At 36.9% G+C, this 26,844-nt stretch overlaps 8 protein-coding genes and 1 non-coding gene across 10 annotated transcripts; 6 read left to right on the forward strand and 3 right to left on the reverse strand.

Moving 5' to 3' along the window:
- Positions 1–14: 14 nt before the first annotated feature.
- LOC118435721 lies at positions 15–2,069 on the reverse strand. Its single transcript, XM_035852118.1, has 2 exons — positions 1,447–2,069; positions 15–1,370 (listed from the first exon to the last, which is right to left on the reverse strand). Exons 1-2 carry the CDS (start codon positions 1,796–1,798, stop codon positions 1,006–1,008), a joined length of 717 nt encoding a protein of 238 aa, XP_035708011.1. The 5' UTR covers positions 1,799–2,069; the 3' UTR covers positions 15–1,005.
- Positions 2,070–3,266: 1,197 nt separating this feature from the next.
- Positions 3,267–4,687, forward strand: LOC118435625 (esterase LipQ-like). The gene is made up of 2 exons (XM_035851939.1): positions 3,267–3,400; positions 3,472–4,687. The coding sequence occupies exons 1-2, from the start codon at positions 3,289–3,291 to the stop codon at positions 4,122–4,124; spliced, it is 765 nt and encodes a 254-aa protein (XP_035707832.1). The 5' UTR covers positions 3,267–3,288; the 3' UTR covers positions 4,125–4,687.
- Positions 4,642–7,421, reverse strand: LOC110850147. The gene is made up of 5 exons (XM_022097627.2): positions 7,186–7,421; positions 6,889–7,107; positions 6,615–6,782; positions 6,407–6,520; positions 4,642–6,305 (listed from the first exon to the last, which is right to left on the reverse strand). The coding sequence occupies exons 1-5, from the start codon at positions 7,285–7,287 to the stop codon at positions 4,788–4,790; spliced, it is 2,121 nt and encodes a 706-aa protein (XP_021953319.1). The 5' UTR covers positions 7,288–7,421; the 3' UTR covers positions 4,642–4,787.
- Positions 7,422–11,127: 3,706 nt separating this feature from the next.
- On the reverse strand, positions 11,128–13,766 carry LOC110850418 (catalase). Of its 2 annotated transcripts, none has more exons than XM_022097852.2 (5): positions 12,747–13,763; positions 12,441–12,668; positions 12,085–12,373; positions 11,758–12,008; positions 11,128–11,658 (listed from the first exon to the last, which is right to left on the reverse strand). In XM_022097852.2, exons 1-5 carry the CDS (start codon positions 13,124–13,126, stop codon positions 11,205–11,207), a joined length of 1,602 nt encoding a protein of 533 aa, XP_021953544.1. In that variant the 5' UTR covers positions 13,127–13,763; the 3' UTR covers positions 11,128–11,204. The 2 variants fall into 2 exon arrangements, with proteins under 2 accessions (XP_021953544.1, XP_035707591.1); XM_035851698.1 differs by having other exon boundaries at positions 11,529–11,671; positions 12,747–13,766.
- A 1,073-nt stretch (positions 13,767–14,839) lies between these two features.
- Positions 14,840–14,958, forward strand: LOC118435971. Its single transcript, XR_004835087.1, has one exon. It is a non-coding gene; the product is annotated as a 5S ribosomal RNA (ribosomal RNA).
- Positions 14,959–15,734: 776 nt separating this feature from the next.
- LOC118435686 lies at positions 15,735–17,898 on the forward strand. The gene is made up of 4 exons (XM_035852073.1): positions 15,735–16,727; positions 16,789–17,082; positions 17,149–17,390; positions 17,474–17,898. Exons 1-4 carry the CDS (start codon positions 16,370–16,372, stop codon positions 17,810–17,812), a joined length of 1,233 nt encoding a protein of 410 aa, XP_035707966.1. The 5' UTR covers positions 15,735–16,369; the 3' UTR covers positions 17,813–17,898.
- A 1,466-nt stretch (positions 17,899–19,364) lies between these two features.
- On the forward strand, positions 19,365–21,884 carry LOC110850419 (E3 ubiquitin-protein ligase TRIM71). Its single transcript, XM_022097853.2, has 6 exons — positions 19,365–19,573; positions 19,700–20,194; positions 20,323–20,655; positions 20,742–20,982; positions 21,070–21,279; positions 21,376–21,884. The coding sequence occupies exons 1-6, from the start codon at positions 19,457–19,459 to the stop codon at positions 21,687–21,689; spliced, it is 1,710 nt and encodes a 569-aa protein (XP_021953545.1). The 5' UTR covers positions 19,365–19,456; the 3' UTR covers positions 21,690–21,884.
- Positions 21,885–22,727: 843 nt separating this feature from the next.
- On the forward strand, positions 22,728–24,298 carry LOC110849870. Its single transcript, XM_022097334.2, has 4 exons — positions 22,728–22,985; positions 23,168–23,420; positions 23,488–23,917; positions 23,995–24,298. The coding sequence occupies exons 1-4, from the start codon at positions 22,922–22,924 to the stop codon at positions 24,127–24,129; spliced, it is 882 nt and encodes a 293-aa protein (XP_021953026.1). The 5' UTR covers positions 22,728–22,921; the 3' UTR covers positions 24,130–24,298.
- A 1,228-nt stretch (positions 24,299–25,526) lies between these two features.
- Positions 25,527–26,219, forward strand: LOC110850078 (papain inhibitor). The gene is made up of 2 exons (XM_022097558.2): positions 25,527–25,685; positions 25,763–26,219. Exons 1-2 carry the CDS (start codon positions 25,619–25,621, stop codon positions 26,068–26,070), a joined length of 375 nt encoding a protein of 124 aa, XP_021953250.1. The 5' UTR covers positions 25,527–25,618; the 3' UTR covers positions 26,071–26,219.
- The last annotated feature ends 625 nt before the right edge of the window (positions 26,220–26,844 follow it).

A 26,844-nucleotide genomic window follows, 5' to 3' on the forward strand; every position in this document is an offset into this window, starting at 1 on the left:
AATTTTATTTCCAGAACTTTCTATATTCACACACACAAAGTACCAATTCAAAATACAAATACGTGTTCTAAACATGAGCTCATGTTCGTAAGTATATTGAGAGCAATTTTATTAAGAAAGTAATTAATATGAAATATGTGAATAAACAATTGAACCCATTCTGTCAACTTTTCACCTAGTGGAGTATACGTACATAAGCTTATCCAGTACCATTAATACAGATACATATGCAATGAGACTCGACTTATTAAATCTAATAACTCCAGATAAAGAGTTCTGCTAGATTATTGACCTAGTACAAAGTAAAGCCTAGCATACAGTTAGAGTTGTTGTATTATACTTTAGTTCTTACAGTATATATAGCCACGCAAGATTGCCATAATCTTGTCGTTATAATCTTAACCAATGGCTTGTCCAGACTTGACCAACGTGAGCGACAGGGTTTGATTAATGCAAAAGTTTTGCATTGACAGAGGCGTTCCACGGTCAATATAACTCAAGCCAAATCTAATTTGCATCGTTGACCAGGCACTAATTTCTCGTTTAACGAACTTTTTCCAGGTTAGTTCAGCCATCTTCTTTTCCAAAGAGATCAACACCCTTTCAGAAAGGCTGTTGACATGCGACGCCAATGTGAAGACGAGCACATTGCAAATGGCGGAATTAATTCCCATTATTGGGAATACCAAGAATCCCGGCAGAGTGATGTCATTGTACAAGTTTATCCAGACGTACATTCCCAAAATTTCGAGTGCAGGTACGGCAATCATTAATGGCGATGCGATCTTGTCTTTGACGTAAGAGTTGAACGACTTCTCAAGCACTTGAATTGAATGGTAGAACTTGATGCATTTCGCTGTGTCTTGTTCAGTAACAATCGTTGAAATTTCTCTAAAATGGAATTGATCAGAAAGAATTAAATAATTAATGTTATTATGATAACCAAGATTTTCACAACTTTTTGAAAGACAGCAAACCATCAAACAAGGTGTCATTTGTGTGTGCTTACATGCAAGCATGTGCAACACAATGATTTAAAAATTGTTCATACTTTTTGAGTACGTTGATGTAATTCAAGATGCTAACAATTCCCATGCAGAACGTGTAGAAAAGGATGATCGTGCACGAGAACAAATTATGAAAACTCATCCAAGTTTCGAAAATATTTGTTCCAAATTGTAGAAAGTATTGCAAAACAGATGAAGCTTCATTACACGTTGGGGCCATGGACAGCAGAAATGGTGGCGTGCATGGGGAGTAGGTCAAAAGTACAAGTTGGAGCATCGGAAATACTAAGACAGACGACTGGGCAATGCGAATAAAGCTTTTCATAGACTTGGTCTCAGGGGACGACAGAGGTAGCCGGATATCTGCGTTAATTATTTTAATAGTTTACATAAATTGGGTTTTTGGGATAAATAAGGCATTCTTAATTCGTGTGCATACCATTCTGAATAATTGTCCGTTCGAAATCCAGGAATGAGTTGATAACTTGAATGGCTTCAATGTCCAAGTCGTAGTTCCATCGAATTATGAACGTCGTCAAGTATATTACAAAAAAGCTGACCCCTTGTAACCTTGCCGGCAACGTGTGCGATCCGAAGCAGAGATTGAAAAACATTCCTGCAAGATACACGAGTGAAAGGACACATTGGAGTTTGAAAATGTTGAGTTGTCGAACGTTTCGACATATGACGAATCGTCCGGTTTTATTGTGGTACTCGATCGGAGTACATTTCAAACGTTTACAGAGGCGAAGGTAAGATATGAGCGACGGGAGAAATTCTGTCATGATCATTTCGACGCTAGAAATGAAATGACCTGGTGATACTTAAAAGGTTACTATTTCTTATGGCATATCCCATGACTTGCTGATGTCAGGTTCTGGTAATTGAAACCCTCGACGTGAGCAGACAAGAAGATAACCATCAGTCTACTTAGCAATTTGATAGTTTATTTCCACACTATGGAAATCCATAATCCATAATTGTGCTTGTGGTGATGTATTTATAAAATGACGACTTTCTTTCGAATACAAAATTTCTTAATTTGATAACGCATGTTTCTAAATTCAATCCAGTACATCAAGTAAATAATAATTGCTAGAATAAGAATTAAAAGGTGTACATGACCTGAGACATGTATTCGAAGTCTATAAACTGTAGTGCTACATTGAGTTTGTTATCAAAAAAGTTGGGCTGGAGAGAAATTAGATCCATGTATGTATATATGTATGTATGTATGTACCTAGGTATTTATGTATGTATTTATGTATATGCACATATATTACTATTCCAAAAATTTTAGCAATTATTACATACTTATAGACGTAATTAAATTAGTTTACCTCGTGATAGTGATTATCAATTCGAGGTTGAACGAAGACTGAATAGAAACTTAATTAAAGGAAAACTACATAACAAAGATAACGCTCTTAAAATAAACAATATGGAGATATTTTTTGCAACGTTAATTTACACACGTATATGTATGTTTGGATATTAATATACACGTATTTATATATCTGCGTACGTGCATATAAATATGTTGTCCGTTTATCTGTATATATAAGTAAACTTAGCGATAATTTAGAAACACTAGGACATTAGTTTTCAAAATATTCACTACAAGATACACTTATGTGTATGGATATGGATATGCACATATACATGTACATATGTACATTACGAAAAAATATGTATGTGCACATATATTTAGAAGGCATCAATTTTTCGGAAATACAGTAGCATTTGTAAAAATTTGGCTCTTGGTTCGCTTTATTCGTGCATACGTTCCCCTGTCTTTGTATGGAAATCATTAAATATGTATATTTATTCACTGATATAACGACAATGAAATGAATCGAAATGAGAGGAAAACAATCGAACACCAAATTCTCGAGGAATTTAAAGAATGTAATAACGAATCCATCCATGTACATATGTACATATGTACAATACTAACATATTTTTTATGACGTTTAGCTTGCGAAACACCCACGCAATTAAAATTTTGCTCATCATTAATCAAGATTAATGACATTAAAATAAGTAAATAAAAATCCTGAAAAATAAATTCCGCAAAACAGGATATGTTGACGTCAATTATAAAAAAACCTGCCACAAATGGTAATAAATTTAACAACTTCCCATTTTGTTCACTCGTTAACCGAAATCATTTCCTTGTGCATAACGTATGTAAACAATGCGACAATGTATAAATACGTCGTCTCTGATCAAAATTCATTAACCTAATGTAATCAAATTAATCACTGGAATCGGCTGGAAAATGGTTCTCCTCTCACCAAATTCACATCTCAGTAAATCCCTTATCATTGCAACCTGCTTAATATCTTACACCTGTGGAAACATACCCGAATCTGATGACGAAGACAACGAACGTGAGTCAAACCTGTAAAAATTGTACAAAATCATGCCTTAAAAATAAATATTGGCTCCCTTATTTACTCAGCCGAAACCAAGAAGGAACGTACCGTGGAACCCACCGTGTACAACGCCAGCTATGGCAACGACTCCTCCCAGCAAATTGCCGACTACTACTATCCAACCACCATCGAGGTTGATAAAACGACCCACGTGATCATCCTAATTCACGGTGGGGCCTGGAGTGGTGGACAGAAGAGCGATATGGAAATCTGCGTCCCATTCCTCCGAGAAGCGTTCCCCTCCTTCCTGATCGTCAACATGGACTACCGCTTAGGGACTTGGTCATCGCCCGGTTACCCAAAACAGATCAAGGACGTTCAAAATCTCATAACTTTTATAAGGAATCGAATAGTCGGAAGTCGTCCTGCTTCTAACAACGCCACCGAATTGAAATTCACTCTTCTGGGGGGATCTGCAGGGGCCCATTTGGCATTGCTGTACTCGTACAAGTACAACACCGCAGGGCATGTAAAAGTCGTAGTTGACGTGGTTGGTCCCGTAGATTTTACAGATCCAGCCTACACGTTAAATCCGGTTTATAATTATATTGCATTCCCACTCGTTGGACCACGACTTTTTATTCTTAATCCGAAACCATATTTTGCATCCAGTCCGGTAAAGTATATAACGAGTGAGTGTCCTGCAACGATTGCGTTCTATGGGAATAAAGACCTCTGATTCCATTATCGCAGTCACATAGGTTGAGAGAAAAGTTGAGGAAGGAGGAGATTCCATATAAAATTGTCATGTTTGACGGGGGGCATTTCTACGATTGGAGTGAGGAGGATAAGCAAAAGTTGAAAGATGAAACGGTGCTATTTCTAAAGAAGCACTTTAAGTAACTACATTTGATTGGATTCGTAAATTTATATTAATAATATCAACTTTGTGTCGTCTATAAAGTGGAAATAATAAGGCTAGTGAATTTACGTGTGTATGGTACATATTACACTGCAGATAATTAATGAGCCACTACAATGAACGGGTAATGTAAATTTAACTTTAATCTGGGGTTCAGGTTAATTCACGTGAAGTCTTATGAAACAAATTAACCTGAACCACTTCTAAAAATGTATGTATTAAGGAAATCGAAACCAATATGACCTCATTCAAGATCTATCTATCAAATATTTCATATTGTATTTACGTATGCATTTACGTATGCGTAGAAAAAAATGTGTGTAAATCTTAGGAATTAAAGTTACGACGTAAAATTAAATTTATTAACTCATTTAACTTTATACTTATGCGTGTGTTACATTAATCAAATAATGTATGTAAAACATATTTAGTCAGCTTCAACGCTGTCATCATCAGATTCATTTATATATATTTAGGTGCTTAACTGTCACTATTAGATTCTCTCGTTGTTGCTATGCTACTGTTATTATCACACATCTGCAGTAAAGACATCACATTTAAATCGTATCTTGTAGGAAGTAGAGAAGGAAGGAGTTCCCATGTGGGTTGTCCATCGGTGAGGGGATGAAAATACTTCAAAAAGTCAACCTTGTCGTTCACTACATTTGTCACCTCTGCAGGTTGTCTGGCTTTATTAATCCAATCATTATACACATTGGGAAACATAACTGCAAGGCGTCGACTTGCCATTTCTCTTGGAATGTCGAGATTAATCAAGGTTTTACAAATCTGGTCCGGAATTGTAGCACCGTGTGGGAAGAATGTTTTGCTACAGGTTTCATACTGTTCCAAAATATCCAAGGGCGTTAATTTGAGGGACTGCAAGGATGGAAAATGTCGAGCATAAATGAGCCAACTGGTGCCTGGATTTTCAGAATGGAATTGGACGGGAAGCTTGGTCCTAGAATCATCCGTAACTGCTAGATAGTCAAAGTCGATATTATAATCGACAGCTAAAGTTTTCAAAAGGGGAAAGGTTGGGAGATGAAGAACTCTTCCGTTATGAGGGGCTGCACATATTGGCATAGTAAAATCCAGAGATACCAAAGTATTGGAATGTTTCCAAATCAACCTTTCCCAAAGTTGAATAGTTTCGGAATTAAAATCAGGCTCGTAGGGGTTTTTCAGTGCCAGTTTTCTCAGAGGTTTGTCAAATTTGCAGAGAAGTTCAAGTTCTGTTCGTGAGACGTGGTTTAGCGTAACTTCATCCAAATTTCGGAATTTGCTATCTAATTCTTCTAAAAAGTAGATGGATAATGTGGGAAAATGATGGGAAATAAGGTGAAGAGATTGAACTCGTGGAAGTGATGCAATCAAAGACCGAAAAAAGTGAAAGCTTGTGGCAGTGAGAGTTTTTCTTGAATTAGTTGAGAGGGTAAGAACTTTTAAATGAGGAAGTGAGATACTTGCTTGAGTTGTAAAATCATCATCTTCTTGAATCGTCGGGTCTTCCCATTCGCCAGCAAAATTCAAATCTTGAAGAGTTTCTTTCAGCTTATCCAAAATTTGAAATCGTATCGTCATGTCAAATGTGCTCTTAATTGGCCCTCCCAACGTCAAATTTTTGACGCTGTGAAGCCTTGAAGTGAGAAACCAATTCAAGTCGACTATCAATTTCGCTCCAGGTTTTCCTTCAGTGCAGTTGAGTTCCTTATACTTATCCGTGTCCGAGGTTGCAAAATGAGGCAATAATATGTCCCAGTTCATTATCGGATTGTGTTTCATTTCATGATTGTATTGCAGAAAGGGCGTCGAATAAAACCCACTACATGCGTGCGTTTGACCCGAATAATTTGTCTGGAAGCGAGGAAAGATGCGGAACATAGCAATAGTTCGCTTCCTAAGGATCTTGACAGCTTCTTGATTCCATATGTTGGATATGAATCTAACGTTTTTCAATTGGTTCGTGTCCAAAAAGGAAAGAATTTTTGATAAAATCTATAAACAAGGAAGACAATTAAAAATACATGTACAGGAATTAAGTTTAAATGCTACATATTTCAGATAACATAGTAAACATTAAAAGTATCATGACTAACCAATGAATTTTTTCCTGGGTAGAACAAGTCTACTTTATTATCCGTTTTACGCTTTGTCCGTTTTCGATAATGCTTTTCTATAAGAACATCTAATTCGGACAACAATTCTCTTTCCTAAAGTAAATATATGAGGAACTTTCGTTAATAAAGTCATATCATCAAAAATGTACACTTCCTCCAAATTGATGTATGATAAAATTTTACTAACTTTAAATTCAAGAACGATCCTGGAGTTGTGTATTCTGGTCTGATTTGCTGCTAAGGTCGATGGGCCAACTTCCTCGATAGTTCTTATTACTGACAATTCGTCCCCAAATTTAAGTTTCTGTTTTTCTTTCGTATTTACTGCCACGTCGTTAAGGAAAAGTACATCAACCTGGAAAATAACAGATATGTAGTTCACGATAAAGTAAATTTGCAATTAAAGTTCAACATGTACGTATATTTATGTTTGTAGAAAGTAAATAAAATTTTAGATTTACATAATTCCTAACATCGCCCTCCATCCAATCCCCCAAAGGTATCAGCCAGAATTTCTTGTCTTTGCATACGATTTCACACACGGTGCCATTCTTAGTACTCTTCTTGTCGAATTTGACGCCTTCCTCCAATCCAGGATTATTTCCACCTTGTTTTCCTCCAAACCAGAATATGAATTCTCCTTGTTCTTCCCGACTTGTAAACGTATCTCCAAAAGTATACTGAAAGTAACAAATAGAAAAACTATATTAGATCAATATTTAACTTTTTATTCTGTAAATTAGTTTTCAGTACTCTACCTTTTGCCCTTCAATATACGGTAAGATTGCAATTCTCTGACTGCGACATAAACCACCACCAGAAATTCGTAATTCGGCGTCTTTTGCAGCACCCATGGCCATCTTTGATAACACGTTGATTCAAAGTTATATTTCTTATATTTGGTGACTAGTGAACCAATTTTTGTATTATTATTATCCACACGCAGTGTGTAATACAAAGTTTTATTTTCAAGAGCAAAACAACACATGACAAGAAATACTTGGTTCGAATTTACCTGAGCAAAGTGGAGAAGAAAATGAGACTCTCGGAAACAATGTTTAGAGCTGCTTATGAATTGCATGATCCTTATGGTTATGAGTTAAATGGTACAAATAGTGCATAATATTACAGTGTAATATTTAATGTAGACGTTATTTTGGCATAAATCTTCATTAGAACAGACTATAGTTATGTGAGTTTCAAATGGCATGGTCGGCTATATATATATAGGTTTTGAGGTCCGTTTGGTCGTACCATTTCCTACTCGAAAGACGACATAATCCATGAGATTTTGTCCTTATGAAATATTCCTCGCTAATTTACATTGGACTTATTTCATAATTAGCAAATCTGTCGGTATGTATGTTCATATTTATGATCCGTCGGTTCTACAGCAATACCAAGATTTGGAAATACTAACCCTCCAGCATCCACATCCGGTCTATCTGATTTAAAAAATAATAAAATAATAAGCATTACGAGGATTAAATTTCTGTCTGTATCACGGGAACCGGCGGAAACAACCATCCCGGAAACTTAACGCCAACGGTTCCTCTTTTCCCGGTCCCCTCCCCCCCCCACTTTCCCGACACCCGCGGTTGCACAGTTGCTGTTGAACCAGAAATCGAACCCACGCATCTGGTACACAAAGAACCCATAAAACAGTATTACTCATTGTAGGACTATCGAAAAAAAACAATTAGTTCAAAAAACAATGTTCAGAAAAACATCCGTCCTGTCATACATCCTTTCCTCAAGTAATTAAATGTAATGCTTACGACTTATGTAGTTCTGGCACGTATGCATTTGCTTACAATAAATTTTAACTGAAAGCTTGACACTCTACATGCTTACATATCTTACACATGATCCTATAAAACCGACCATTGTTTGAAAATAAAGTTTATAAAACGGGTTACAAAGGTATTTTCCTGTCAGTCACAAATATCCTGAAGCTTGTCAACTTTGGAACAAAAAGTACAAAGCTATTTAAACTGGGATTATCTCCCACAATGAGAACTATAGCGTTGGTGATGTTATTTATGGGCGTGATGGTCTTACTCGCAGAGGCGTACTTTGGTAAGAAAACATGAAATATGAATAAATTGTAGAAAAATTAATTGCAAACGTGAAAGTAATTTTTAACCTAACTTTGCAGCCGACGAAGAGGACAACTATTTCGGGGGAGTGCCGCAGAGGGTCCGACGTCATCACTACTACCATGGCGATGTCATCTTCACACCCGATGGACCCTTGTACGGATATCGATATGGCCGGCGTAATTCGGGGCAGCGGTGTTAAGCAACTTGATAGTCGAGATTCATTCTACGGAACAACTTATCTAATAAAACAGTAAGCACAGTACAAGCAATATAAGCCCTGACTGGGGCTAAAAACTGAAAACTGAAATCTAAAATTAATTTTATAAATAAATTTTTGGCGTATCAATTATTTATATTCTTGAGAAGAAATTCTAAAGAAAAATAATCTGGATGGAAATTCTATTTTTGTAAAAATAAAGTACATAGTCCCAATTGACCTTCTGTTATTAAGGGGTGAAAGCCCTTTATAAGATCGTTATGTCCGTCTGTCTGTCCGTCCGTCCGTCCGTCCGTCCGTCTGTCTGTCCGTAGCTCCGATAACTTTTGAACGAAAAGACATAGACACTTGAAATTTTGAACGTAAACTCCTAACGTCAATAGGGAGGACGAGTTCGAAGATGGGCACTGTAGGTCACACCCATCAAGGTCAAAAGGTCATGAAATGTCATTTAAAGGTCAAATTGCATACATGCATCAATTTGAATTGAAATACGGATAACACACTTCTTTCACCCCTTGGTTACATTCGTTGTGACGGTTTATTACCATTATATTTAATTACAAATAATTATTTATAATTTTCACTTTTGTGCTTTTACATATAACTAATTGTAAGTATGCAAGGTACTACATATGCAATCCATTTTTAAATAATGATGTATAAAATAAATGATTTGTTTATATCGTGATTACCAAAAATCTTCATATTTATGCATACAAAAGGCGTTAGGTGATGGTTTTGACGAATTCGCGGGTGAATATCTCTGGCAGGGAGTAGAATTTTGAAGTGATTTTTGGTAGACTGCAAGATAATACTCTCAAAAAGGTATTTCCAAAATTTTAAGGTGATAGCTTCAAAAATGACACCTCCAGTGTCCTCAGAGTTGGAGGGTGCCGTAAAAACACTTTCCAAACTTAAGTACTCGTATAGCATAATAACCTAAGAGGTCAGAGGTGAATTATTCTTAATATTATAACCCTAGATAATCATTGCATGTAATAATAAAAGAATCCACAATGAATTACATAACGTTGGCCTTCCATTGTCAATGAAATTTGTCCATGAAAAGTGATAAATCGGACCGTGCACGGGAAAATTGACCTGCTGACCTTGAATGCAGACCCACTGGGTCAAATGAAGATTGAGGGTAAAGCTGGAAGTGTCCTGAGTAATATTAAACAAAATAGTTAAGATTTTGAGTAAACAGTCTTGGAGAAGGACCCAAGCTAATCAGCTGACGGGGAATCATAAAAAACTCGTAAACTAATTTGGAAAATTAATGGTCAAATTTTGTTGAAAATAAATTTTAATAACGTTTTTGTGTCCCCTGCTACAGAACTATTTTGCCTACAAGGTACAAGTGACAAAATAATAAAATTACCAAGTTTTGGTTAGTTAAATTATTTTTGAAGTTCAACCTTGATGACGACGGAAACTTTTCCAAAAATTTTATTGGGTTTGATGAAAACTCATTTCGTGGGGTGTAACCACTTATCAAAATTTAATCAAAAATATTTACAGTGCAATATACTATATGTACCTTGGATAAAAACAACGTTAGGGATTTTTAGAATCAAAGTCCTAAAATGTGGGGGCCTTAAAAGTCGAGGAGTTGCGTTAACGAGAGCATTCCATTAGGACAAGTATGAAGCTAGACTACAAAAGTGACTTAAAAGATAAGCATGAGACAAAAATGGTTTTATATAGTGAAAAGTATGCTAAGTCTCTTGATAATACTCGCAAAGACGATTTTTGCATCAGGACCTAAGAAAAAAATCTTTTGTTCAACGCCATTTTATAAGAACACTGGTTTGGAAAACTAAAAAAGGACACCTCTCTATATTTGACCTTCCCTCATTTCGCAGAGTACACAAAACCGGAAGCCAGACATGTTTACCTATAGTTTGAGACACGGGCTTTCACATAAAAAATGTTAGAAATCTCTACAACTAAAAACCATCCCGCAATTAAAATATGAATTCGTCAAAACCATGTCCTAACGCCTTTTGTATTTGATGAAGGTGACTGAGCAATTTTAAAATAAAATTAGGTACATTATACCCGAATACCGCAGAAATGTATGAATATTGAATATGTGCATACATACATGTTTAGACTATTTAAACAGACTAAATAGTCTAAGTAATAGTTTAAGTAATTTATTTCGGTGAGACCACAAAAACTTTGTTATTTAAGTAAATTATTCTGTATGCATTATGTCATTGTACCATATACCACACTTACGTATTTACAATTGAACCACCACCAGAAAATAATAAATTAATCTCAATGACACTTATGCAATACTTTCGTAATATGATTTGTTGCTGCATTGGTATATCTACGTGCATATAAATTTCTGCTCAGAAAACTAAATGTACTGATACATGATTTTATTTGCATACTTATGAATAAATATAAAATTAAAATTGCTTAAAAGCACAACAATTACAGACTATAGCGACTCTAAATCTCTGCCCACTCCATCCGTCAGCGTCCCATAGTAATAAAGTACCATATCTGAAAATGGGGCCCCCAACGGATAAATGCAGTTCTTGAAGAACCTCCCACGCACCCCTTGATCTTGAATGGATATCAAATCCGTTGCAACGCGTCGTGCTATGCGTTCCATTTCTGCTGGTGAAACTTCTGTCTGTAAATATCTGATCACCTGGCTGAAATTATCCACCACACGATCTTGCCTCGAGATTGGGCCGTTCGCAAAACCGGGGACATCCAAACGGGCTGCGAATTCATCAATGCCAGGACCATTGAAGGAATTCGGGTAGTAGACGGGGTCACCGAGTCCGTTGGAGGCAGCGGAAGTACGAATTGGTCCGTCCCGCTCGTATTTGGAAACCGGTGAGATGGGTCGGTTCACTTGAATTTCTTCAAAATTAGGTCCCAACCTATAGGAAAAAACTAAAACGAAATTGAGCTCACGCACCACACGGTATGCTAATTACAAAATTAAAATCTAAGTATGCACTATATAATTTAATTCTGACCTATAGCGCTGACTGTCCTTGTACGAAAATAATCTAGCGGCCAACATGATGTCGGGCGTGTTGGGGGATATGCCAGGAACTAGGTTGGCCGGGTCGAAGCCGGCTTGTTCAATCTCGGCGAAATAATTGGCTACATTTCGGTTTAAAACAAACTCTCCGATCGGTATGAATGGAAATTCATCCTCTAGCCACGCCTTAGTAATATCGAAGGGATTGAAGGATAGCGTATTCACTCGATCAAAGGTCAGAATCTGAGGAAACGGATATAAAAAATCACTGCCTTTTCGAGAAAATTTCACAAGTAAAAATCTCGACGTGTTCCCCAACCTTCATACCAAACGCCCAGCGGGGATAGTTTCCTGAATCGATGGCGTTGTAGAGATCCTTTGTGTAGTACCCAGGTTCAGTTCCAGCGAGTGAGATCGCAGCCTTATCCGTCAAAGGGGCAATTTTTTGGAGCGCTTTCCAGCCAAATTTGCAGTACACACTGACCCCGGCGTTGTTCGTGCAGAGGAAAATGTTTACTGCATGTCCGTTCAAGCTTCTCATGGAGCCGGGAGCGAATAAATTGTCTGAAAGAAGTTTAATGTAACGCTGTGTAGTTTCTGGGCGCAGGCTAAACAGATATTTCGAGCATTACAACAGTGTCTCTTCTCTAGTCAATTAACCATTACAATTTTAACCTTTGAAAATCAAATATCATATTATGATCCGGCTGATTGGTGACAGGATTCACGAATGAGGCACGATTAACTTCTGGAAACAGCATGGGATCACTAATGTGAAAGACGTTCGTAACAACCCCTGCAAAGTCCAGGTTTCCATCTTCGCTGGTGTAGAGGCGGACGGCGAAACCTTTCTGATCTCGAGTAGTTTCAGGAGTACCAGCTTTTGCGTTCACTTTTGAAAACCTTTAAAAATTAGAAATGTATATAGTTTTATTTTATCGCTTCTGATTACATTTTACACATCTGAAACATAATATTTACCTCACTAAAACGGGCGTCTCTTTGCCAACCTGATTGAAAACGCGAGCAGCCGTAAAAGCAGTGACGTCATTGGTCACAACGAAAGTACCAAAGGCACCGAAACCCAAGGGATGGACTACTCTTGGAGGTATTCGTTCTCTGACGAAGCTGGCCAACTTGTTGATGAGGACGGGATCCATGAGAAGGGGGCCGGCTGGTTGGACTGCGAGGGAGGATATTCCACTAGGAAGGGGATTTCCTGCCCCATTTGTCGCCTTGCGAAGATTTCCTCCGGGGTGGGTCGCTCCCCACGTGGGGAGTTGGGCGGATGAAGGGTCTTGTTGTTTATAGGGAAGAAATGCTATGGTTGTCGCAGCAAGTGTGAGAAAATATGGGAACATGATGTTGACTAGCTTGAATAAGATGTATCACTGGTTCGATAAAATAAGGAGCTTAGTAAAAGAGTAAAGGACATGACACCTGATTCAACTAAATTGACCACATCTTGCCCTTTTACTTGTTTACGGTTTATACCATAAATATACATAACTAGAGTTACAACTTTTCTTCACAGTGTGCAATGGTCCTTAAAAAACATGTCCGAAAATCAATTTTTTATGTAACTTTGAAACCGGTTTAAACTCAAAGGCATTATGCAAATTAGGGGAAGCATCACAAAATCGAATTTAAAATGGCAGCAATAATTACTTATCCAATCTTACTGAATACATATTAATGTCGATTAGAAAGCACAATTGGTCACTTTATGATATTCTGATTTGTGTTATGCCGGATGGAATTCGTTCTTTCATGGACGTATCGACCAGATTGATAAGGTTAGTTCAGTGCACTTCAAGTAAATGATCACGAGCCTGGGAAATCGCCAAGAAATGCATATTTTCTTGTAGATATTGAGACTTATCAGTCTACAGAAAACACAGAAGATGAAATTTTATTTACCAATAAATTTGACACGCTTTTCTTGTTAAGCTGAATAGAATAAGTAAATGAGTATTATTTGTTTGTTACATAATAAATATTTACTTCTGCAAATGACTATTTCCATGCAACTTGTCTCATGTTGACGAATGTGATAATCGTCTCACTTTGCGCAGTACAAACTCCTAGTCTCAATTTCGCTCAAAAACCTTACTTGGATCCCGGAGCTCGCTCACTCACTCACTGCTTCTGCATGCTGAAGGACAAAGTTGGTATTGAGATTCGCAATTTGAGAATGGCGAATCCTATGGTATAATTATTGCATGGTCACTCGAACGCAACGCGATAACGAAATCGCAAAAGTATATATTATGGGTTTTTAGCATGCTCCCTATTTACCAGTTTTATAAATCTGTAAAGTTTGATTTTTCTACAAAATTCCAGGTGGTTTTTACTGTGTGTGCATGATTTCTGAAACTGCAGTTGACGTTCTGCCCTTGTACAGATATTGTCTGCTTATTTCGAAAATGATCTGTCTAGAAATGACTAAATTTCAGCATTATTTTTATCTGTCTTGGCGAAATGTAGTTTTTCTAAAGTTTTTCACCACATTGATAATCATTATCAAATTAAACAGATTATATTGCGAGATCAAATACAAAATATACGAGAAGAACATTTTCATGAGATACGATTACGAGAATATTACATAGCCAAATTCACAAAGGCATATTTATCAAATAGCAAGATCATTTTTTAGCCAGACTGTCATTATGGACGAATGTCACTAAAAATATTCCCAAAGAATTTTAGAGTATGCATCAAGATGTCTAACTTGCACAGCGCAGTCTAAATACATACAATCACAGGAACACTTGCCAATTAAAATTTTCTTTCAAATTACTGTACCATTTGACACTTTGTATGCATGCATTTACCTAAAAAGATGTATGCATGCATAATAAAAATCTAAGCAGTTAAGTGAAGTTGGGTCATACATACATACATAAATATTTATCATTACTTTTTACACATGACATCATCCATCCCGGTGTTTGCCAATTGGTTCAAAGCCTGAACTTTTCATTGTATCCATGCTACACGTGCTGACTTGCATGTGTGCAAATGACCTTGAAATTTGTACGATATCTGGGCACGAAAGGCGCTACTCTTTTGTCAAGGGCCATACCACGTTGAATGCACCAGTTCTCGTCCGATCACTGAAGTTAAGCAACGTCGGGCCCGGTTAGTACTTGGATGGGTGACCGCTTGGGAATCCCGGGTGCCCTTGGCGTTCAATTTTTTTGCAGATTTTTAAAATGATTTTGCATTTTAATGTAAATAAGTGATTACATATCTGTGTTTAGTTTCAAGTTGAATATCTCGATTATATACATAAATATGTACACTTTTTTCTTCAACTGTCAATTGTCTTTTTCATATTGACGCCAAATCACACACTACACTGGAGGGAGACCTATGGAAGAGAGTGAATTAATTAATGCAAATTATCAATGCAGTTCTTAGGATTAGAACGGATGCATGCGAGAATTTTGTTTGATGCTATTGTATCATTGGAAATTAAAATGTGATTATGTTCTAACCTGATGGGTAATTTGATGTACGATAATATTGAATGTTTGCATAATTAAAATCTCAAGTCTGGGACAAAATATTCAACAATTACGTATGAAAAACCTATGTACAATTCTAAAATTGGAGAAAAACTCTAAAAATTTAGGAACAAAATTGATGTCAAATTGCACTTAACCCTTTAACGTGCATGATTAACGACAAGAAAATGCATTAAATCGGGAACACTATAAGTATTTTGTGGTCATGGCGCAGGAGGAGAAATTCTGAAGTTTTTAATAAAACTCGAAAAACTGAAAAATCAAAAATTTAACATTGTGTTGTATAGGGAAATATCCAAATTTTCGGGAAGAAAATCTTCAAATTTAGCATTGTGTTGGCATAGGAGAAATCCCTCAAAATTTCAGTAAATTTTAGGTCACAGAGAGAAAATGGTGAAAATCAATGGCCTCCTAGAAACGACAATTGTCTTCCTTCCGCGCCATGACCACGATTTTTCAGGACGACTTTTGTCGTACTCCCATTTCTTATAAAACGACTATTGTCGTCGTTACAGTTTAAAGGGTTAAATGCTATTTATATGCGTACATATGTTCCAACTACGGCCGAGTAGAAATCCACTTAAATTGTTGCCACATTTGTGGAGACCATAACAGAAATTACAATGAGCTTGAGTTATTTGTATATATGTAAACGTTTCGCATTTATTTATACTTCCAGAGCCTTAATTATCCTAACCAATCTTTTTTTCATAATTTAAACTTTAAAATTAGTTTAAACGTCAAATTCGTATATTATAAAATCCGACCGACTGACGTATGAAGTATAAATAAATATATACAAATTACATCTTTATAAGTAGCTACAGTTGTTTATACTAATAATATCTCAATTAATTTACAATGACGCATTTTAGCAAAGAGTAAAAAATAGGGTTCATAATGTCGTTCTAATAACTTTATGAACATAATGCTTCATATTTTTAGGTAAGTTCAGGAATGATTTTTATAAAACCGCTTTACATGCTTATAACAATTCTTATAATGTGATCAGAGTTTGAATTGTCATAGTCGAACCTTACTTCCGCACACATTGTTCCTCATCCAAAAAATATGTATTCCAATTTACTATACAAATTGTTGTACATCTCGACCAAAGCCGTCGTAACAATTGGCGTCTTCATTGCTCCCCTTAACCCAAAGACCAGATTGTTTTACAAGACAAGAAACTACCGAAAAAGGAATACGCTGGCCGTATCAATTTTTACATGCTGGGTAGTATTCGTGTGGATTACAACAATCAAACTTTGGCTTTATCATGGCGGCGAACAGAATCCGCAATACCACGCCACGTATGGCTTCAGTTGTGTATCACTCCTCATTTTTTGGATGGATGCAAATTTCTACATTCACCAGGATGAACTTGTCCTCGGACTTAACCGGATCCTTCTATACTTTCCAGGATTCGTGGGTAATAAGATTAATTTTCCTTTCCTTTAGCAGATTTATGTTGAGTTTAAGCATTAACTCAGAGAAATGGATCCCTAACGCCAAGAAGAACAAGAAGCTGGTCTTGTACTTGACCATCATGGATGTTCTCGTTTTCTTAGAAGTCGCCCTCTTCCTCCTGCTTCCCATCACGAAGGCGATATTTTTCATCTCCTCGCCGCACAATCCTCTTCATCCGAGGCAAATACTCCCCACGGCGTATGACCTGAATCAGAATGGATTTTTGAACTTGATCTTCCTCATCTTTCTGGTGTGGACGGGGTGCATGTCGTGGTACACGATAATGTTGTTCGCAGTTATGGGAACAATCTACATGGGTGAGACGACAAGAGATTCATAATTTGTATGTAAATATACCAATCAAATTTTAATCCGGACTGTAGTTTCGGTGACCCTGGTAATGATAGAGTTCAAGATAAATGCTACCAATCACATGGCGTCGGCAGCGTTAAGGACCCCGGTAAATCTGCTGAGAGAATACATAAATGTGCATCTCGTGCACTCATTGATGATGCAAAGTTTGGGGTGGACATTCGTCTTCATGCATGGACTGCTGTCACATATCTGCTTGTTCTGCAATTTCTCACTCTTGATAAATTGGGAAACGTTGGATAAATCGTCAGCGGTAAGAAAACAAAACGTGTTAAAGGACATTGAATAATATCAAGTAGAATACAGCTAAGAATTTTGCTAATATTTTAAAATTAGACCTTCCTGGCCATGTGGTCCATCATAGTGCAAATTGGGTGGGCCACAAATCTCCAAGTGACTGGAATGTTTCATTCATATTCGGCAAAGACGCTCAAGTCGTGGAAGGGAATTCACTTTAGGGACAATTTGGAGAAGAAATATTTTACGAAATTTGGAAAAACATTGAAACCCATAGCGATTGGGGTCGAGGGGACGATGACATTTAATAGATTGACGGCAATATTGTTCCTCAGGTCAATTATTACTGGGACGATAAGGACACTGCTCACTTTAGGCGTGCCGAATGCTGAAGATACAGCAAATGTGTTCAATTCCATATCTTCGACAACTTCATAATTTATTCCACGAACAATTATTTATTTCCCAACAATTCAAATTATTCAATTTAATGTAAATAATTATTACAAAGCTTCAATTCACAACAGGAAAAATATATTTGCATAATAAATTAAGAATATAACACTATGCGCATTTAATATCCACCCAAACGATCCGTTTACAATTTAGAGATTTGTCCGTGAGACAATGATTTGGTAGAAATCATATCTTACAATTTATTAATTTAACAATATTTCTATCGTTAGTCGTCGACAGCGTGTGTCATCCAGTGAGCGCAAACCCCTTCTCCAAAAGAACTGGTTCTCCTCCTGGCGCAGACCGGAGAGCAGCATTCCCTGGGAGATTCACAAATTTCTCCGTTCGGTTTGCAATCTGGGTCAGGGGCCGTCTGGAAAATTAATATTTCGCACTTATTACAAATCGAATGTGACTAAAATTGCTGCGCGTACCGTTAATTCCAATGTAAAAAAAGTCACGATTGACAATAAAAGCCATACACGCAATGGTCCCATGATCTAAATGACGGATTTGACCTTACTGTAATTAAACAAATTGCCAAATAGTTAGGGTTATTGATTTCCAAGTCTTAAATTAATTGAGTAAAACAAATATTACCACTTGACAGTATTATTGTTAGTTCGATCGACGATAAGTTTACAAATTCACTGGTGGTACCATATATGCATATGTAAAATGGCAATGACCATACAATGACCCGATTAATGTAATTAAGTATGTATGTATTTACCTAAGTATACACTCACATAGATATTGTCATTGATGCTGCAAATCCACACAAGATTCAAGACAATCAGTGGTCACCGAGAAACTTCCGTGTGCGTGAGTTGTAAATTTGTATGTATTTACATATGTACGATTAGAGAACATGGTACCATTTATTCGAATACATTTGAAATGGAAACATGTTTATTTCGATTGCCTATTCACTTCTGATTTAATTTCTGTAATGGAAAGTGCAATTGTAACATGGCACACAAATGTAAATATGAACTGGCTTTTATTACAAAATGTATGTATTTTATTTGTCAGGGTCTGGGTTAGATTAAATTTAATAAAAATCTAAACCGACATGCAGTTCATGGCTTTGGAGTTTGATTGCAGTGGGTGGAAGTATAAATTTTGTAAATATTTATTACATAGATACATGATACTTGTAAGTTTAATTGATCATCTAATTTCAAAGGTGTAAAGTCTATTAATATAAGAAGTCGGGAATTTGTAACGAACCGTCGGTTGGACAGGTGCAAATTCCAACATTTTGCATTTTTGCAGACACAAAGAAATGAGCACCTCGTGAACTCAAGTCAAAACGAAGATAACGCTCGGGTCGAACCTGCACCTGTCGACTCTTTAGCTCATTCCAGTCTTAATTTTGCTCCAAAAATACACTGATGCTCCAGCCACGCCAAAAGGTCAAGTGAGCGTCACTTGGGCTGAAGGTGGGTATAAAAGCAGATGAGGCTGACCCGATCCCTTCACTTCTCGTCAAATCTTCCTTAAGGCAGCTTCTCATCTTCCGCTCAACTTTTCTTAAAACCTTTTTCAAAGTTTCCGAAATAATATTTCCAAAAAGCAATCTCGTTTCAAGAGTCAAACCAACCAAGAAAATTTGCAGAAAGCATGGCAATGTCTAGTAGAAAGTTGGGGAACGAATATTCTGAGGAATTTCAACGCGAACTTTCATGGATTTGGAAAATGTTGGAGAATAGAAATGTGACGGAAATCTCAGCCAAAGAGGTAATTATTTTCTATTCGATATTTATCAGGGACATTATTAAGTTTGTCGCATTATAATTCCGCATGAAACAAACGGACATAAAAATTGTTGATTTTTGCTAAATAATTACATTTTGTTATTTGTAGGTCATCCCACTCGACTTGTCACCCGTGAAGAACTCGTCGGAGGATTCTTCAAATGGATCGCCATCTCCACCCGCAGCAGAATCCTCGTCATCGTTCCAACCTATTTTTTTCACTGGTTCAACCCCATTTCCGGCAGTAGCTCCTTCTTCTCCTCAGAAATTCAACCCCATCGTCGGCACGTCGGTCAAATTTTCGCCATCGCCAGCTCCGAGCTCATCTGGGTTCCGCCCACTGCCAATAAACATTCTGCCGGACACGAGCAATTTATGGGAAACGGAAAAATCCAATTTGCTGAGCAATTATGTTGGACGCGTGGACAGACCGGTCCCGATCTACACTCACCCGGCCGTCGTGGGAGAGCGGACTTTTGAGAAAATCGTCCCCCAGACCAATTACGTCCTCCAAAAGGCAGATGGTCGCCCAAACATTGACAAGGAAGAGGTTTATTTCTATTTACTCCCGGACAAATCTCAATCAGTGAGCGCAGATGAATCGGTAAGATTACAATTATTTAACTAAACCCCAATCTCATTAAACGCAAAGTAAATCGCTGAAAATCTCCTCTGTATTTCGAACCCATAAATTCTTGATAATTTCAATGAGTTTACTTTTTCCTCCCGCAGACCGCAGCCAAGAACACGATGCTGAAAGTATGCGGAAAAATCACTCACGCCTCTGGACAAAGCAGTTCCGTCGAGATGCAAAAGTTGGACCACAGCCCCGGATTTCTTTGCTCCTTCGTCCCACCTTTTCCTGGAAAATACTCTGCCAACCTTTTCCACTGCCCGAACGGCATTGTTGAAGATGTTGACAGCAAACAACTCTGCCCTGCCATCCAGTTGGACGTATCAAGGAATTATTCTTCGGATGCTCGTACCCCGTCCATCCCGATGATTCGGCTGGGCAACAATGGCGACAAGTATTGGGGCATCTCCGTTGACCACTATGCAGATCGGGTGAGTCCTAATTTATTTCCAAAGGTTTCAAGCAGCATTCATCATAGAATTATCCTAAAATTGTGAATTTTTTCACTTTTATGCAGTTGTACGTAACGGATCGCGATCAAAGCGACGTAATCGTCATCGATTCGACCACAAGCAAAATAATCAAACGTTTCGGTGGGCGTCAGTCCAGCCTTGGATTTCACGACGGTCAATTATACCGACCAAGCGGGATTTCGGTTGATCATGTCAACAAACGACTTCTCGTCTGCGACAAGGATCACCACCACATCTGCATCTACTCGATGGACGGACTATTCGTATCCTCATTTGGCACGAAAGGTAAGTAAATCGAGGTTTTGAATTGCTTATTTCCGCTCCTGTTTTAATTACTTGACACATGATGACATCGTATGATTCTGAAAACAGGTTACGGTCCTGGAGAATTCACCTACCCGTGGGATGTCGATGCTTCTTCTGACGGGAAGATGATTGCAGTTTCGGATTCGCAAAATCACAGGGTCCAAGTATTTGATCGTTTTGGAAATTATTTAGCGAAGTTTTCCGTTTTCGAAAAAAATCCCTACGGGTACAAAAAGTTGTTTGAATATCCGCGTGGAGTTGCCTTCAGCAAAGATGGTGAGTTGGATTTATGTGAAAATTAGAATTTGCATGGCATAATTTGTGTACAATTTTCCACCCTAAAATGACCCTCCCCAAATTTTATGTCTGCAGGTCGCTACATCTTTGCCACGGACTTTAACACGAGTAGCATTATGCGAATCGAGGTGGCTTCAGGGGAGCTTAAAACGATGGGAAGGCAGGGATCGAAGTGTCGTTTGCAAGGCGTGACCGTGGACGAAATGGGAAATATTCTGACCTGCGACTCTCGTCACGATTGCCTTCGCGTCAGCTCGGAGGACGGAACTCTGCTCCATACTCTGCGCCACGTGGGAAAAAATCGACTCGGCGTTCCTGTCGACGCCTGCATCACGAGAGATGGACACGTCGCCACGCTCACTTTGAAAGGAGAAATTTATTTTATTTAGAACATTTTAGTGTTTCAGAAAATTGATGTCATATTGCTCGATTGTTTCAGTTCCTGTGCAATTATTATGTGATTGTATTTAGTACAAATTTAAGTGATATTTTGTATTTATCATGATGGAAGTCTTTTAGACCGTAATATTAGTTTGCTATCTTGTAAAAGATATATTATAAATCGATGTGATGCATAATACATATGTCAGTGTTGGACAGTAGTGTATGTATGTCAGAATGTTTTAAGAATATATTTTGAGACTTACTGTTCTTATAATGAAGCGGATTCCATTAGATTTATGTAGATTTATATTAATAAATACCAATTTTATATTCTTATCTTTTGCTATCGATCTCCACTTTTAATTTTTGAATAATTGCATCCGATCATAAATTCATTTTATTTACTCCATTAAAATGTTGTCATAAAAATCTATACTGCCGTTCATACTCATATTTTGCTATAACTTAATTTTGACTGTGAAATGAGTGGTATTTATTTTACTTTCACTTTCATGGACTAACCATGAAATTCACTCATTTACATAAACCCATGGCGCCTCCTACCAAATTTCGAAGCTGAAATCTGATACATCTAAATGCTGACTTCTAAGCTAAAGAGAAATATTTAAAATTTAAAAAACTCAATCCAAATACAGGGACCGGTTACCATTAAGATCGTTGCTGTGAGTTTTGTATACAGATTATTTGCACATATGCACATTAATGAAAGAAAGCATTTCTTATACATATGCATAGCAATAGCTTAATGTTTTATCGGCTTGACCTTATTTTTTTGGTTAACGATTGTTAACTTTTTGCATGCTTTTTTTACGCGTCTACCGAAGTCAGAGTAAAAAAATTATATTTATGTACTTTATTCAATGTCAACTACTCCATTTCTATATTTGTGAAGCATGTTTCATTTCTAAAGATTGAATTAATGAAAAAATCTCTCCTCGGAACGAGTTTTCAAAGGGAAAGTTGCATTTATTCACTACAAAACTGCATGCATGCAGGCTCTCAGTTAGTCACCTTTCGTTGTTGTCATCCTTCTCATTGATTGTGTTCACAGTTATGTAGTAATTACGCCTCATGTAACTTGGATTTTGACGAAATTTTATACAATACGCTGAACTGTACTGGATTTACATTAGCAAGAAGACAACGATAAATATCACTGGATAAATAAAACAGTCAGAATTTTTTAAAAATAAGTTGCGGATAACTCTGTCCAACCATGGGAAAAATTATCTTCCCATCGTTAAGTTTCATTCTGCCTGTGGTTTTATTTCTGGTCAATGGTAAGACAGAGCTAATTTTAATTTACAACCAACAATTTTTAGATTTTTAGTAAATCTGTATTATTTACATAAAAATTCGTACATTAATGTTGACCATATGCATATTTATATTTATGTATAGCGAAATACTAAATATATGTGCCTATTTACATATTATTTTAACATTTTTCAAAATCCATTAGATCTGCACGGCAGAGAAATTTCTCGACGAAGCAATTCAAAAAATGTGACGGACATCACCGCATTTCTTCCCGTTGTCAGCAAAGAGCGTCTCCACCAAATCAGATTATTCGACAGGATGAAGTGCTTCCCTAAAGTTTTGTGCACGCTGACTAAATCCGGAGCTTTCAAGAAAATGGGGATTGTGAGCTTAAATGACTTAGCAGATGGTTATCTTCGCCTCTTATCCGCTTTTCCTGGTGGGCCACCATCTCCGTGAGTCGATAAGTACTTCGCTTATCTGTGAGACAAGGCTGGGTTAAACTAATAATTGTGCTTGCAGAGACTTGGTTGAAACCACTGCCAGTTTCAAGAATGAATTTGACGACCTTATGCATTCAACGTATAGTAATGATGACGTCGAACGTGAAAAGAGCCCCAGCAAGGGTCGAGATGATGACGAAAATGAGAGTGAAGAACTCCTCCTAAGCGATCCACTCCTGCATCATAAAGAAAAATTGGAAATGAAGAAATTGATGGCCGATTTGATGGCGGAAGATCGAGCAGAGGCGCTAAGGAAGCCGCCAAGTTGGGCGAGCACGGCAATGTCACTTCCGTTCAAGCTGGGGTCCACCATCCTTAGAGATGTAGTGGTGCCTTATTTTGTCGGCGACGACGGCGCCAGGCGGAGACGCGACATAAATATGGACGCTTATTTTGAAATACAAAATGACGACAGGGTTGGCAAAGCGGTCAAGCTTGGGAAAAACGAGGTGAGTTATGAATTAATTTAGTATAGAGTTGTGCCAGTAGTACATATTTTTATAATGTATTTTACTTATTAATCCAGGACCCCATGACAAGTGCGATGAAACAATGGGATAAATTAAAGAGTCCGCAACAATGTGGCAGGGTATATAAGGCGTGTCCTTTTGAAGCGTGGGAAGTGGTCAGCATGATAAAGTTAATAAGGAATAAGCAATAAGTATTTCTCTTATTTATCGGGGTATAAATGTGTACTTATACGGAGTCAATTTTAAATTATTAAAATTTTTGTAATCTTGCAAATACATATATGACGATTGAAACTTTGTATGCAGTTTTAGTGTGATAACTATTAATACTAATATTAAAGAATGATTCATTACCGATTACTTTGTTATTTAATTATGCATCCATTTTTAATGTACTACTGATGGTTCTGATTTTAGAGTAGCAGAAATTATTTTTAGGGCATTCATTTTCCATTAATTTTTCTTCTTCCTGTATGCATATTATTATTTTTAGTTCTCACTGATAGGCTTGACAAATGTTTAAAAGCGAAATTGTAACGAGATCTGCTTAATTTATCTCGGCATATTTTACGACCAAGGTCGTCGTCGTAGAATGTGTGATTATCGACCTGCTAATTTTTCCTGTGTAACTGCACAATAAAGTCGCAGGAACTACAAGACTACCAACTACCAATGCTCTGATTAGGGCAAAATTAATTTTCAAAGATCATTAGTGTAATTTTGCTCTAGCTTTTCGTTTCGAGCAGAATTGTTCAAGTGGCACAAAACCCTAAAAGCTACATACGGGACAAACCCCACCCGTTTTTAGGCGAAATTCTTGTTCTGGATAAAAAATATGTAGAAACGCATAATAAATCACCAATAATAAATGTGAATTTACGTACAGTCAGAATAAAGTGCAAGTGCAGTGTAAATAATGTGCGGATAATTAAATATTCCACCAGAAATATACATAAACATTAAATGATTACGACGTTTCATTTTCCCAAAAGTTATAAATAAAATAAACTCCAGTAATCATACAGTCAATTATTATGTATTTCAATTTTCAGAATGCAATCATTTTTTACAATTTGTATATATAAATACAATATATAAAATGATAGTTCAACCACAAACAGAAGATTGCATATGCTACACACACATTGCAAGGAATTGTTATCGCCATAAACTTTTTACATGGAAGTAATAAATTAAAACTTAATCAAATCAACAAATGATAAACCTCAGAAATACGAGTGCAGTTTATTCATGCTTGGTTACTCACCTTCCAGTCGTATAAAATTGTCATTATAATTGTACTTATATACGTACTTGTTGCTTGTCGGATGAAAATGGCAACTGTTTACACCTGACGCAAATACTTATGATAAATATGATAGCCAAAGCACAATCAAATCTTGTATTGTACTTTTTTTTAGAAAACACATCCAACTAAATCATTCAGGAGTACAAATACAATTCACATGTCAAAATAATTCGGATGAAATCCAAATCCGTGTTTACACCAATGAGGAAACATTTGTTTCCAGAAAAATATACGATGTTGGACAAGCGTACACAAAATGATGGATATAAAAGCGAGATCATTTTGATTTTAAGGTATCAAATAACATAGCTCCGTATTCAAAAGACTTTCTGAAAATCTGAAAGATTTTTCCAATCCAAAACCAATTCAAAATGAAGTTCGCAATAATCGCTGTCGCAACAATCTTTGGGTTTGCAACCCTGCATTCAGCACAAGCTAGTAAGTCAATTGTAAAAAAATGTATACTGATTTTCAAACCGAATATTTGTATGAAATTCTGTGCCTGGATGTTTTAGTGACTGGGGACGCCACTTGGTACCACTTGAACGGGGGCATTACTGCATGTGGGGAACGTTTTACGGATCAAGATTTGGTGGCCGCAACGGCTTTCAATTACTGGACACACCCAAACCCAAACCTGGACCCCATGTGTCAACGACGAGCACGTGTGACAGATCCCACTTCCGGGCGTCAAGTGGTGGTTAGAATCAAGGACAAATGTGGTGGTTGCAGGTCTGGCGACATTGACCTTTCGCCTGCTGCCTTCCGTCAGTTGAGAGACTTGGGAGTTGGAAGATTCCGAGTCAACTGGGATTTCATTTAAATGATGATGTTTCCATTGATGTTGGGTACTTTGGGGGAGGGATGCCAATAATTATATTTATGTAGAAATGTATACTATGAACACTATGTAAATTACATATGCACAGCAAGCAAATTTAAATAAATATAACTTCATTTTAAAATATAAAATTCGTCAATATTACCTAGTTATTTGTGATTGTGAATGATCCATTGCTTATGAACCCTACATACATACAAGTGCATACTCTCCGTACTAGAAGTATGTATGTATGCACTTATAGTTGTATGCAATACATAAATAACTATTAATAACTATTGCGAAATTCGCAATGCGAATATGTACATTTCTATACTCCATTGAATAAATTATGTACATATGTACCTATCATAGTAGAGCATTAGTTGAGAAATGCAGTTTTAAAACTGCTTAATTCATAAATACTTGATACTAAAAAAATCCCTTCGTCCTCACTACACATATATACTTGTTCTTAAATTCACTTTTACTATTCAGAAAATTCTTGCTGGAAAAATGGTTTTCATGATTTTCAGTATGTGCATAAATACATACATGCATGGGATGTGCTGTGCATATGAAAACAACGAAATTGATTAACTGCGTTACCGATTATGTACACTTATGTACTAGGCGTTGTTATCCTCAAATTTTGTAAACGACGTAAGAATCTAAAAAATCCCGATTTTTGCATTATATAATTTATAAATGACGGCTTACATATAACTGTAAACGATGATACAAGTATCATTTTTCGTTTTATTTTATAACACCATG

Source organism: Folsomia candida, unplaced genomic scaffold, assembly GCF_002217175.1.
Source record: "Folsomia candida strain VU population unplaced genomic scaffold, ASM221717v1 Fcan01_Sc005, whole genome shotgun sequence".
In the NCBI taxonomy this organism is placed as follows: domain Eukaryota; kingdom Metazoa; phylum Arthropoda; class Collembola; order Entomobryomorpha; family Isotomidae; genus Folsomia; species Folsomia candida.